General features: G+C 44.6%; 1 protein-coding gene across 1 annotated transcript in view; it reads right to left on the reverse strand.

Annotated features, from left to right (window-relative positions):
- ncanb (neurocan b) overlaps positions 1-14975 on the reverse strand; it is a 148758-nt gene that overhangs the window by 98504 nt on the left and 35279 nt on the right. Inside the window, exons 3-4 of the mRNA XM_030433087.1 lie at positions 3275-3498; positions 2988-3156 (exon numbers count right to left, since the gene is read on the reverse strand). Of these exons, the coding sequence (XP_030288947.1) occupies positions 2988-3156; positions 3275-3498 (393 nt within the window). The remainder of the gene's footprint in view (positions 1-2987; positions 3157-3274; positions 3499-14975) is intronic.

A 14975-nucleotide genomic window follows, 5' to 3' on the forward strand; every position in this document is an offset into this window, starting at 1 on the left:
CATAACATTATCCAAGCAATCATCGGTTTGGTGGTTGAGAGTTTGATTTACTGATGAGAGGAAAAAAAAAAAACCCAAGAGCCTGTTTACTCATTCTCATGCACTTATTTTGATTTATTCATAATTCATGTTTACAATGACACACATTTAAAAATGAAGGTGTGGTTTATGAAACTATTTCTTCAAAATGCCTGTTTTTTACTCATCAAGATAATTTAAGGGGATGCAGAAATGGCAGTGAAGACGGTTGGGTCTGTTAATTCATGCACAAATTTGCTCTTCTCACAGTTGTGAGGCATTTTGCGAATTAGGTCACAATGGTTTGTCTCTTCAAAGTGGATCCCAAGAAGAATAAGTTTGGGAAACACTGATCCAGGCTACATAGTGCCAATGCTCTTTTATGTTTGCAGAGCTTGACAACATTAATTTACAGCACTAATGTTACTTTTTCTACATGATTTGCATACTCCATGTTGTGTTCATCCCAAGTTATAGAAAGGAGGAGGTCTGTATGTCAGCCTACTCTGTGATTCCAATGACAACACAAAGTCATGTAAAAAGGCAAAAGGTAACATACCTTTAAACTGATTAATTGCCAACACAGATATTGCACCAATCAAATTCTAAGCATCGTCAGTTGGAACTCGCATTTTACATCTCCTGGAGAACACAGAGAGGAGGCTGTCAACTGCAACCATAAAGAAACATTCCTTTGTCGTACTCACACCAGTTAATAGCGGGCAGCCATGTCTCACCACGGACGACGGCTGACGCACGCAATCAATGGCCATGAGCTCTAATTGGTGAGACGCAGCGAATTGACCGGTCAATATGTGCAGAGACAAAATAAAGTAGAGACGAGACGAGGAGCGAGTAAGACAGAGGCAACGGGGGAGAAATTAAGAAATAGATGGCAGGAGAGGAAGGATATCTCGTCGGGGCTTAGGCACACAGGAATGAGTTTATGAGAAGAGCGGCGTGGATTAATATGATATTGATATAGCTGAGCAGTATCAATACCAGCTAATTAATACGTTAAGCACTCAGTGGAATTAGTCTGAGGACGGCTGTGGTCTGCCATGTAGCGTGACTGCCAATTAAGGCTAAGCCCTGGAGATGGCTACTCCTCGCCAGCTACGTAATTGGTTTCTCTCTGAAGGAGTGGTTTTCACGGCGTGTTAATCGATTGGCCGAGAAGGGGGAGGAGGCAGGATCCTGCTCACTAAATGTAAACTGCTCTCATGGAGAAAGATGATGTGCCCTGCTTGGTTGAGAAAACAGGAAGAGCATCCTCGTTGAAGTGCTGAAGCATGGTGGCTCGTGCGAACGCTTACGCACAAACATTCCTACACGGACAGCCGCTGACGCCCCGCACGTATCCACATCAGGGCGATATGTGCAGGCAGTGGAGTGGAGGCTATGAGTGCTGCTCACGATGACACACGATGTAGACACTGCGGCATGCTGTGTCTTGGTGAAAGAATAAGGCTACCGGGCTTTTTAGAGCCGGTGTTGGCAACAGCAGCATGGATTTGTAGAGGCGGCGGCGCGGTGTAATGCATTTTGTGATTCCCTGTAGTCATTATGATAATAGCTTATTATTAAAATAGTGAGTGACCTGGAAAGAATCTGATGAAAGCTCCGCAGCTAAAATACTTTGACACAGTAATTATGGTTCTAGTACAGCGAGCCACCTCCAGGTAGTCTCGTAATTCCGCAAATACGGACGTCCTGGATACAGATAATGCAGCGAAGGGGCCGGCGCGTTTAGTTAAGCCACTGAGGGCCATAAGATCGCGGAGTAACACTATTCGACAGTAGCGTACACCGCTGGGTTCCTGCCTTATTGGTTTCATTAGGCTCTCCGTGCATGAACAGCACCTGAGTGGCCCAGGTCAATGATGTTTAATGTGCTCTAGTCCTCTTACCTTTTCCCCATCATCATACTTTATGCACGGACAGTAAACAAGCCCGGGTGTAATGGCTGTATTAGCCTGACATGGAAATCAGGGTGATTATTATTCATAGTGGCAATCCTTGAGAGAAACAGGGGAGCTGGGCACAGCCAAAGAGAGGAGCGTTGGTACTTTGTGTGGGTGAAAACATACACGGTGCCTAGAATGACACGAATGGTGTTAATTACTGTGTATAGCAACACTCGTCAGCTGATGTTAATATTAAGTTTGCGAAGAGACGACACTGCATCACAGAAATAATGAGGTATGTGAGGGTGGTAGCCGCTTCTCGCTCATTCTCGCTTTCTCTGTTCCAGTGATGCTTTGGTGGCGTGACTGTCGGCTGTTAATCATTTCAACATGATGCACAGATATTAGACGAAAAAAAAACCCTACTTTGGGTGCTCACTTGCCAATTATTGACAGCAGATAAAACTCTCACTATGTAAGAACCCGCCTTGGCTTGTTATGTTGAAAGGCTCGATTAAAGGTCAGATGAAGTGGGTTTTTGTTTGTTTGTTTTTTATATTAAATTTCGTGAACATTTCTATAATTCAAAGTTTGGCTTTAATTGTAATAATATATTTTGTGGAAGGTGTCTAGAGAAGGCGTGCAGAGACTCCCTGTTCGATATATTGTAGGAAATTCTGTTGCATAATAAACTGAGGCCTTCAATAACAGTTCCTGAGTCATGGCGTTGCGAATGTTGAGGCGAATGTTAACCTCACCCTCTGCACTTTATCTGGGGATTCCTAAGGGGGGAGTGTATCAGAGTTAGGAAAGGATCCATTGTGGCTCACAAGAATGTTCGTACACTTGGGACTAAGTTCAGTGTCGAAGAGCACATCGTTAGGTTAGCTCGCTTACATGAATGCACAAGGAATCACGGGAAAATGTTGGTTTTTCGATGCTAAACCATTGATGTATACAAACAAAGTACTGATTGGGAAGTGGAACAAATTCCCCTCCCCAAGTGTGACTTCATTTCAAAATGGCTGCCTTGATTGGATGATATATCTACATTCTACTCACCGGTGACCTCCAGGGGAACGGTGTCCTGCTCGTCATTGATGCCCACCACCACCTCACAGCGGTACAGACCGGAGTCGCTAGAACGTAGTCCTGACAGAGCGAGACTGGCGTTGTAGCGGTTCTCATTGTAACCAGGCAGTGCCACACGACCCTGGAAGGCCTTCTTCACCTGCGAGAGGAGGGGATGGGGGGGATGAGGGGTGAGAGAGGGGAACAATTTCAGCGCCACTGAACAAAAACTCAACACCAAGCCTTTCACCGTGTTCCCTCTAAAGCCTTTGTTGTACCTTGACCACATTGTCTCTGGCCACCAGGACCGACTGTTCCTTCTGCAGGCCGTCGGAGCCTCTCTGGCCCCAGACCTTGGTCCACTTGATCCTGGGGGGCTCATGGGATGAACTGGGGCGGAGGGTGAAGAGACAGGGCAGGAGAATGGTTTTGGACAGCTCTTCTGTAATGGTCTGATGGGTCACCTTCCGCATATTCACCACAGTGTCGGCATTGGTTAAGCCTGAGGAGAGGAGAGGAGAGGAGAGGAGAGGAGAGGAGAGGAGAGGAGAGGACAATCAATGGCGTCTTGTAAATGAAGCCACGGGATGTTCTTTCTCATTACGCTGAGCGAGGGTTAGTTAATTGCTTCTTGTAGAGGAAAACATGCCGTCCTTCCAGAGTCTTTTGTTCCATCAGATTGTCCTGGTTGTGGAGTAAAAGGAAAAGAACAGAGGCTCACAGTGTCTCCCTGATTATTGGTCATTGATCCACCAGGCCATTACTGTGCTACCTGGACAGTGGGAGGCAGGGCCAGATTATGGAGGGAAGACATCAAAAGTCCTTTCATAAGCCATACATCAAACCTGGATATGCATTATAGGATCAATAGCAAACCACCTCTTTTGCAGCTAACAGCACCGCCACCATAGAGATAAAAATATTACCACCATCAAAACAACTGATGACAGAGAGAGGGTATCATTATAAGAAATTGTAAAACTGTGTAAAAGAGTGTGGAGCTCTGCTATCATCAGGTTTTTTTTTTTCCTGCACTGCTCAGCTGCATTTTTTTTTATTTGTTGTCTTTTCTCCCCACCAGTGTAAAAACTAATTTAATACTGGTGGAGTCATATCATACATTATTATTACACTCTAATCCTGTGTCACCTTGCCTGGAAAAGACGGCGGTGGCTCATTTACACTGCAGAGGGAAATGTGAATTCCACTCTCACAAACAGGTTATCATCTCTGAGCTCAATCTGCCTCTGTTTATCCAGTGTGCACAGTGTGTGAATGAGATTTACCTGCAAAGCCTTAAGCCTCATCTGACTGTTTTCTAGCTGCCTTATCAGCCAACATTCCCTTTCTCCTTACTACTGAGAATGCTGGCACAAACATGTCACTGTGTAATCTAATTTGCCCCAAAGCCCGGTATCAATGCATGCATTTTCAATCAGCTAGCCACCTAGCAACACTAACAGCACAGCGCTAAGGTTAGCGATGGTGGTTTTTCGGTCCAACTTAAATGCAACCCATCAGTATCATTATACTTAAGTGTTTTATATATGTTCTTGTGCATGTTAAATGTCTTTATAGATCTCAACAACTGCTATGAAATTGCGTACAGACATTCATGGCTCTCAGAAGATAAATCCCAATGACTTTAGTGACACTCTTGCCCCAACATGAAGCTGGCATTTGTGCTTTTGGGGGTACATTTCCCAACAGCTATTTGGTGGATTGTCATGAGATTAGATACAGACATTCATGTCCCCTTCAGGATGAAATGTAATCTCTTTGTTACTAAATCCTGTATCGTAGGCAACTGGACTTGTTTCAGTTTCTCTCATCCACCAGGCCTCTTCAGTTATAACTAACTGGAGGGGAGTTTGCAGGCTTTTGAACTCTGTGTGGGAGTGTCCTTACAGCGTTGGTAAGGACGCATGTGGGCTCTGAGTTTCAGAGTCGTTGGGGCCACTTGTGGGATGTTGAACCAACCGTCCTTCATGTGGGTTGCCAGGGCTAGGTGAGCCCGGGTGTGAATGGTTGCTGAGCTGTCTGGGGAGGGAACTCAGTACTGCCTTGTAGGTGGTGATAAGTCACATTGTTCCTTTAGTGATGAAACAAACATAAGTTCTCTTACAGTGCCAGACAGAAACTGTATGATAATTTGATCAGGAGGAAAGTTATATGGGAGCTATATAAACCAGGTGGAATACGTGAAACAAGAGAACGCAAAGAGAGGAAAAACTGAACAGCAGTGTCTCGGTGGGCGGAGCAGACAGCGTGGGTGAACGGCGGAGAAAATGAGCCTATTGATTTCTCCTCATCAGTGTCAGTTTCCAAAGCACAGTTTCTGTGTCCTGCTCCACTCCTGTTTGATTGGTTAAAGTGTTAAAGTGCTACACGCTACAGGGGTGGCCTCTCCTGTCTGTAATTAAATGGCAGATTGGTGTTACAATGTTTATCCAGCGGTCACAGGCGTGCCGCTGCGTGAGTCGTTCAACCCCTGCATCCTTCTCTCTGCTCTGTCATTTTTCTCCCCATCGCCTGCCATTCTTTTACTCCTCTTCTTCCCCCGCAGCACGACCACCTGCCCGCTTTCGGATTGGCATTTTTCAGTCTCTCTACTCACCTACTGAACCGTCACTCACCTACCATCTGAAAAACCCTGCCTTGTTTTATCTTCGATATACGTGCATCTGTTAAGTTTTGGGGATTTGATTTGAAAAAAAGATCACATCATGATTCAGATTCAACTTTGAATCCGTTTCCTCATCTCTGATTGCCAATTTTGCCTATTTTTTCTGCTGTATGAGGTGTGTGTGTGTGTTTGTGTGTGTGTGTGTGTGTGTGTGTGTGTGCGTTTGTGTGCGCGCCCTGGAATGCTCTCAGCAAGTGAAAACATCTTATCTCTCATTTGCTATTCATGGAGCACCAAATACACACACACACACACACACACACACACACACACACACACACACACACATCTTTGAAAGCACCATTTTTCATTCCTTACTCGATGCTTAATGTGCCTTTGAACACACACAAATAGCAGACTCGTGAATAGCTGTCATTGCTCATCCCTGAAGCCGCCGATGCCGTTGCCGTTGCTCAAGCTAAGAGGCTGAGTGTCTCTTCCCTGATAGCTTAACATCGGCCCTCCTACCACATTTCCACCCTCCCCGCGGATACATAAACACACATAAATACCCACTTCTCTGCTTCTCCCAGTGACATCGCCTTAGACAAGCCCTACTTGTCTGGCTCCCTCACCAACTGATCTCCGTTGCTCTGCATGGCAGCATCAAACGGGATTTGCGCTCTGAAATGGCCTCTTGTTTCGCACTCGAGAGGAGTTCTGCCCGGCGAGTGAGGTGACCTGTGAAACAAAATGCATGAGGCTTTCAAAGGCAGAGGGATAAGTGAAGTGAGAGGAGAGGTGGGGAATGAACAAGCGAAGCATTGTCGGTGGCCACCAATGACCAAGTTCAATGATTCCGATTTTTTTTACTTGCGTGTTTGGAAAATTCAACTGCAATATGTGGAATTTTAGTCATAAATCTGGGGAAAATAATTCAAATGCTCAACGTAATGTGAGGAAATAACAGTTTTGACGTTATGATGTATATGTATTGTGTTGAAGAGACATCTGCTGAAAACAGCATGCTAACCAGCTCTGGACCACTATCGGAGCTACAACTAGCTCATGGCAGCTACAGCTAGAAGCAGTAAGCGGTTAGTGTGAATTCGGTAGGTGGCTAATTCTTACATATAGCACCTTGAAAGCAACAGGGTGAATGGGAATTGACACCACTCTCATATCTGTCCATTAATTATAAGGTTACATTCAGCACTCTGCTTAGCCTAGCTTAGCTGAATGACTGACATCAGGGGCAAACACCTAGCCTTGCTCTGTCTGGAGGGGACAAAACCTGCATGCTAGCAGGTGTTAATGGTGTTACAGTCAAAATAGATCTTTAGTTATTGTTGTTGCTGTTAGATTGGTGATAGATCGCCCCGATAATACAGCTGCTTGCCTCCCTTTTGTGGGTAGCAAGTGGGAGAGAAAACAGTTTTTTGGCTGCAGTGAAAATGCTTTTTTTGAAAGGCTAAACACCAACAAATACGATTTCACTAGATAAAAGCATGTTGTGAACTTCAGAAATCTTCAACACAAGTATATTTTGACTTTTGGACTACAACGTTTTGGAGCCCCACTGGAACCTTATTCCAAAAACAATAAAGTATTGTAGTCTAATATAGACAACTCTGCATTAATACTGGGTTTATATAGAATGAATAGACTACATAAATAAACAATGATTAAAAAATCTAAAGCTGCAGCATTCAAATGCTGATTTAGGAGTAGAATTTCAATGTTGTAAATGGAGCTTTGAAACTTTGAGATTATTTGGTATGAGCACAGATATTTTACTGGATTCAGTTTTGTCTTTTCATTAACAAAGGCACTCTGCAGTTACACAACAATGCTGACCACAAAGTGGCTCACTCAAACTGTTTGCGGTCCACAGGTCCAGCGCCGGTGAAGTGCTCTGCCATAGGAGAGGCTGTAGAGGAAAATTGATTCACTTCTGAATTTGTTTTACTTGATGGCGGCAGCAATGTACTTTTCCCTCACACCGACAGAGGAAAGAACAGACGCAGCGGAAAAGATGAACAAGCACAATTGACTCCGGCATAACAGCGGTGTCGGGTTGTGAGTGGCTAGAAGGAGGCGAGCGAGGAAAAATACATAAACGAAAAAAAATGAAAGTTGAGAGAGCTGGAGGCCTGTGTTCCGGGGAAATTGGAGTGATGTGATGTGGAAAAGGAGTCAAGAGGATATGATGAGAAAAGTAGAGATACGCTTTTGTGATCCAGCGGGAGGTGTGTTTAGAATGACACGCTGAAACACAAACGCAGACACGTGCACACACACACAAACACACATTTCAGATTCCACTCCCTGCTGTCACTCTCTTGACTTTATCCCCCTTGAGGATGAAGCACTCATCTTTGTTTGTCACACACTCACGTATGTGCCCCTCCTGTTCAAACACACACACACACACACGTAGACTAAACGTGCGGTCCCAGAAGACAATCAAACTCCAATTTCTTAACCACCTTGCCGAGAGCTTGCTGGAAACACAAAACAGGCAAATTTATTCTGTCGCTAAGAGGCATCGATAATGTTTAATCTGCTTGCCAGTTTCTTGCCAGGTTCCACCTGGATAAGCACCAATTGGGTAGCATTATGCCACTTAGGTTGCCAATAGCAAGGCGGTGCCACAAATGAAGCCAACCAAGCTTTACAATCACAATCTCTTTCACATTTTCTCGCTCCCCGTGTCACTCTGTCCGTCCACTTTATTTAGACAAATGTTTGTCTTTGTTTTCCCGGGCCTGCGCTGCAATTTGCACCACTAAATCAAATGAAATCAATTGCAGATGTCCTCTTGAAAAGGCCTAAATTACAACGCGAAGGAGACCGAGTGAAATAAAAAGAAAAAAGAAAAATGTCTCTCCTCCTCTGTGAATGTAAACTAGAGAGGGTACCCAATGACACCGCTACATCAAATCTGCATTTAGATGGAAATGTTATCACAAGCTTAACCCCCGAGAGGCCGCCTTTTGTTTGGATATCTATCTGTGTTTCATATTGCTCTTTGTCACCCTTTTTCCTACACAAGGCTCACCTGGCCGCTGAGCGATAAAAAGGGGAGCGAAATACTGACGATGAATGTCAATACAGAGCCAGGGAAAGTTCTGAGAAAGAGCACGTTTGTCCGGTGGAAGCTTCACGTCCCAGTCGGTGCGGTGGGACTTTCTTAAATGTTAACAGGGGATCTTTTATTGACCTCGTCCTGCGTGTGCGTCTGTTTGAGTGTTGAGAAGGGCAAGACGTGAGAGGACGCGCCCTCCACCTCCTCCCGGAGGCTCCACTTCCTGCGGCTCGCGGATCGAGCTCAGATTTTCTTATTTTCTTTCCGCTGGGTCACAGTGGCGTCTTCGTCATCATCCCCGTTGGCCCATCTGTCTTCGCTTTGCTCCGGGATTATTAAACACAGTCAGAGAGCCTTTATGCGGCTGGCACTGAGACGCACGCAGACACGGGGTGGGCGGTAATGGCCATTTTCACTGTAATAGGAACACAATTGCGAACATCATTCCTTGTTCTCTCCACTCCTCTTTCTTATTCTTCCTGCTCGGAGGTGCCCGTGATGGGCTTTTCCGATGATAAAGGCCCCCTTTGTCTTCAATTTGCCCACATCAAACCCGTCAGCCTGCCAGTCAAGAGCTGCCGGGACTGATGGAGTGCATCCCCTCCTGTCAACGCCGCTCCTCTCCCGCCGCCTGCATGTCAGCTGATTATGTGTTTGTGTGTGTGCTGCTGTTTGCGCAGACGTGTGTGTAGGTCATAAATCATGACAGATGAGCTGTCTGACGGAGGCCTGCCGCTATTACTTGATGACTGTGTTGTGCGAAGTGACAGCTGATACAACAACAAGCAACTGGACTGCGGCGTGTCAAACTGTTGTTTTTGTAATTCTCACAGTCGATGATGAACTGCAGCTTGATGGATGTGGTTTTGGTGCACGAGGGCAGAGCAGGAGACGAGTCTACGTTCGCTGGTCCAAGATGTTTTTAATGGCTTTTCCACAAAAGAACGTATTTAAGACAAAGTTTATCACTGTCTCTATCTTTACTACTATTAGACTCTAATATCAAATAGCTCCTTCATGCTGTGACAGAGAAAGAAGAGTTAACACAGTGAACAAACACTCGACTACTTACTTGATAGAAGTTGTATCATCTGCAAACAACACTTGAAGTGGCAGAAGTAAAAGTACCTAGTCTGCAGAATCACACCTTTCAGAATGATTATATTACTGGATCATTACTATTATTGATGACTAAAATTAACATATAAGAAGCACTTTAACGCTCCAGCTGCTAGAGGTGGAGACAATGTTACCTATGGCACATACTGACGGGTAGTTTAATCGCTAAAAACGCATAACATTTTATTGGATGATCATATAAGTGTATGTAACTGAACTGAACCAATTGACGTTAAATAAATATAGCAAAGTAAGATGTACAATAGTTGTTTTTTTTTTCATTCTACGGTAAACACTGATTGCCCAGTGTAATGGCTGCCTTTGCGCAAACCTGGTCACCATCCCCAGGTCACGATGGAAAGACCAGAATAACTGTGAAAACTCTACACCGCAAAAGAAAAAGACCCCTGCTGATGGAAGAGGCAAAGAAGGTGAAGAGGGGGAGTGATAGAAAACAAGAGTGAACGGACAGTCTGTTCTACTGTTGATGCGTTTTTCCATTTACCATCAGGACTTTAGACAGTTCAAAACTGGCATTCTTTCTACTTTTCTTTCTCCTAAGTAACAAAACCTGCCTACTTATTAATACATCTGGGTGTTTAACTCTGCCTTTGAGGTTAACAGTTGTATTGTAAACCTTTTTTTTTTTTAACTCTGCCTTTTCAAAGCACTGAGATCAGGTTTCTAGGTCTAATTGGGATTCTCAGAGACAGTGTACTTAATGTTTGACTTACTCAACTTCATTGATTTTTGCAAAACAAAATATGCGTATTCTGAGTGTGATGCCAGCAACACATTTCAAACAGGATGGGAAAGAGGAAAAAAGAGGTGAAATGCTAAAAAAAACACCTGTGGGCAACAGTTCACAGGTAAACATGATTGGGTGTGAAAGAGGCATCCTCTAACGCCTCTGTCGTTCACAAGAAAGGATGAGCCGAAGTTCTCCACTTCGTGAAACGCTGATATTGCTACACTGGCTTGAAACACTTAGTTAAACTGTTGCCTGTAAACACAGTTTGTTTGCAAATGATTACATTCTTTTTTTGTAAATCACATTTTAAAGCCACCACAGCTTTAACCTCCCACTGAATGTACAGTTACATATCATCTCTCTCTCTTTTGAAACTACATGAAGCCAAGCCATGAGTGTTACTGGCTGGAGCCCAATAACAAACACACAAAATGCCAGTTGATTCTATTTTGCCGTCTGAAGGAAATATTACACGAAGGAAAGGTTCCTGTTGAAACGCTACGAAAAACCGGATGGAAAAAATAAGCACGGAAAAAGAGTGAAAGGGGAACTATTGGGAATGAGTAGGAAGAAGTCAAACCATTTTTATCTTCCGATATGAATAAAACACCTCAAGGACGGCAGCAGCAGCGGCGGCAGTGGCGGCAAAGTGTGGGTTTGTTTTCTGTGCAAGCTGCTGGTCTGACAAAACTGCTCACTGTCTTTATTGTTGTGTTGTGGCAAGTGGAGAATTGCAATCCCTTTAACAAGACCTCGGATGATGCGTGGAGACAAACGGGGGAAGAAAAAAACAAGGGACGTGAAGAAAATAACATGAAAGGAAGCCTGGCCGCTCTTAAACACTGATACGTGTTATTGTTTAGGAGGAAAGAGGGATGCTCAGGCCGACGCTGCCCAGATTGAGACAGGGAATTATAACAATGGCAGCAGAGGCACCACAAATGGGGAAACGGTGGTTAAAGAGCACACACACACACACCCACACACATTTAACTATGTGCCTTGGGGATGGCCTCTTCAAAGAGCAGATCTGAGGCTATGTACTGTCTAATGTAAATTCAATGAGGGGAGACTGCTGTCCTATATCTTCTTCTACTGTTTGATCACTGGACTGGAGTTTCACTGCAGTAAAGGCGCCTCTCCCCCAACAGGAAGTACACACACTCTGGAATATGCAAAGTTGCACGCACCAAACCAGAGTACTGGTACGTTTTCTGCACCTGTGTGTGTGTGTGTGGGGGAGTGTGTGTGGGTGTGTGTGTGTGTGTGTTTGATAGGTGTGTGCACATTCATGTTGCCCGTCCGGGCGCAGCAGGTCTGCCAGGCGGACATCACGCAGGGTTTGGAAATGATGTCTCCACGCTGACATTCTCTCGCATGAGATCTCCTCAGACAAAAAAAAAAAAATTACTCCAACTCTCACCTGCCTCCTCCTTCCCTCTCCCTGTACTCCTCCACTCATCTCCCTGATGTTTTTTCTATTCGCTCTATGTCTCATTTCCATAAATCCCTGCCTGGTCCCATCGTTCTCTCTCCCTCTGCCTCTCTCTCTCTCTCTCTCTCTCTCTCTTTCCCCCTTCTCCCTGAATCTCTTTCTATCTTCCTGCTCTGTGTTTCCTCGTGTCAATCCAGGGCTCCTTTGCCTATCCTCCTTTCTATTCGATTCTCACTCATTCCCCGTCTCGTGTCAACTGTGTTTTGTCCTCGAAAATAACAGTGAAAACATGTTTTGTCACAATGACAACCACGTTTCATGCTCATGTGCTATTGATGGATCAAAAACTACACCAGAGTTTTTTGTTGAACTAAAACTAACAAAAACTTCAATCATTCAAATATAAATATAATATAACATAATTACAAGTCAAAAGACTATATAATCCATACTCTATAAGACTACTTTAAATCACATTAGGATGATAAAAGTAACACCGGCACTCTGACCTCACTCCCTCCTTGGTATTTAGGTAATTTCTCCTAATTTCTCGGTTCCCCACACCTTCTGCACTCTCTAACCATCCGTCAAACCCTTTGTGACCTGGCCCACCTCCTATTGTCTCCTCCTCCTCCCCTCTTGGTGACAAATATCAACCATCACGTTGCAGCTTCCTCCCTGTCTGCAGATGACTCCCACCGGGCCGTGTCAGGCTTCACAGGCTCGTGCCCCTGCAGGGTCTGCTGCCGTGACTAATTTTGCATCTTTCGAAGCATAATTATACATTTATCTGGTTTGGCACGCAGCCAGCATCTTTAAATTCACAAATGCACGTGGGTGCTCAGGAGTGCCTGCGCAAAAGCGACACATACTCACACCACGACGTGCAAAAAGCCTTGCTGCTAATCTGTCCCCTCCCCCACATCCCACCCTTTTTCCAATCTCTAGGCTGTCAAGCAAGGTGTCAAGGGATGAGCTTTGGTGCAAACCTTTCCCTGTAGTCCTCTCCCTCCCATTGACTATTTCTGGAGTCACTCAGTCGAAAATGCACAAAATGCAGGAATGGAGAGAGAAAAGGCAACAACAGGAGACGTTAATGCCCTCAAAACTCCTCCAAAGCCGAGGCAGGGAGTGTGTATTTGCATGCCATATACAGTCTGAAAGACACATGTGAGTGTGTTATCAAGCTCCTCTGAGATTCTCTGTGTGTGTGTGTGTGTGTGTGGGCTACGGTGCATGTAGCTCTCTGAGTTGGCTGCAAAAACTACCTGGCAGATGTAACCTGAGGGTTTTCACACAAACACACACACACAACAGAAGAGACAGAGGAGCTGGCTCCATTTTCATCATCTCTGCTGCCTGTGAATCTGAACCCTGAGACAGGGAGCGGCCACAGTGCCAGGTCCGGTGATTCTTTTTTTGTGTTTTAACCTCCACAGAAGGCAGTAACAATACAACACAGATAGGAGCAGACGGTCGGGGAGGCCACCGAGAGCACTGAGGGGGTGTGCAGTCTGTCCTGCGTACGCACCAACACATGCAGATGGACACAGATACACAGTGGGGGAGGACAAGGAGAGTATAGAGAGGGTAAAGAAGGACGCAACGATGGGAACGCTTGTATTGCATGCCCTTCCCTGCAGAGCTCTGTGCAATGGAAAGATAAAACTGCCAAATAGACAGATAGGGAGGCTGTTGAGTAACCAGAGCGGACGTACAGATAGACAAATGACTCACAAGTTTCTCTGCAACAGTTTCTGCAACACTAACACTAAAACCTCCAAAACTGCCTTTACATAAGATCCGTCACGTGTTTTTTTTTTTTTTATTTCTGTCCTTCTCTCAGCCAAAATCGAGAGTTTAAAGAAGTCCTTAAAATAGAAATGCAAACAAATGCAAAATGTCAAGTCTCTCTCCAGAGTTTGGGCAACTTTCTGACACATAATGAGAGGATTAAGATCCTAAACTCTGGCTTTTCAGCCGAATCAAAGCACGTTTTAATGAGCTATGCAAATGTACATTTGAAATAAATATTTCAGAGATTTAACAAAATACCAAAATCGTTTTCCTCTCTTAATGGCTGAGGAGATGAATGTGAGCTTTGGAGATGGCTGATTTGTGTTTACTTCTTCACATCTCATATTTTTGCCTCTTTTTGGAAGTGCTGATGGGTAATTATGAGCATATGAAACGGGAGGAATAAGTGGGCTGGTGGCTTAGCTGTGAAGGTCTGCCAAGTGCTCACGATTTGAATGCTGAGACAAACACAAAGGAGTTGACAGTCTGACACCCAAAGAAAATGTCAACGTGACTGAGGAAACCTAACAACGTATTCTCACAACATTATGACCGTGCGGCTGTGCGGCTAATGGCCACCGACTGTGACCAATTCATTTAGCGAATGTCACGCGGGTCATTCATCGCGCTAACCTGATGGTCGCTCACTCATGAAGGTTCAGTCTTGTTCCACAGTTTGTCAACGTGTTGTTAGCCAGTGTGAGTAATAACTGTGCCAGTGAATAAAAACCAGAGGAAGGCATGAGAAAATTTTGCAGCAGTGGGTTATTTACAGTGGTGGGAAAAGGATTAAGATCATTTCCTGATGTGAGGTAAATTATCAAAAGTGGTTCCCAAACGAGGGGCCAGGCTTTGGGACTGTAGCATAACCTTTGCATTTTGGAAAATAATGGATTATTTCACCTCATCGGGCCTCTAACATGAATTAAAATGAAACCATGTAAGAGGTTTTCAACGATAATAGTCTCTAGTGGAACCGTCTACATCCCCCAAGGTCGGCAACCCCAGATTAAAAGTATTGGTTTATAAGCTCATCATGTTTCTTCAAGTAAAATCTTAATGTTAGAAGTAACTGGTGACTATATCTGCCGGAAAAATGTCGTGGAGCATGACGTAAAGTGGCAACACAATCACCAGAATAAACGTTAGCCAAGTACGTTTAA

This window comes from Sparus aurata, chromosome 11, assembly GCF_900880675.1.
Source record: "Sparus aurata chromosome 11, fSpaAur1.1, whole genome shotgun sequence".
Classification (NCBI taxonomy): Eukaryota; Metazoa; Chordata; class Actinopteri; order Spariformes; family Sparidae; genus Sparus; species Sparus aurata.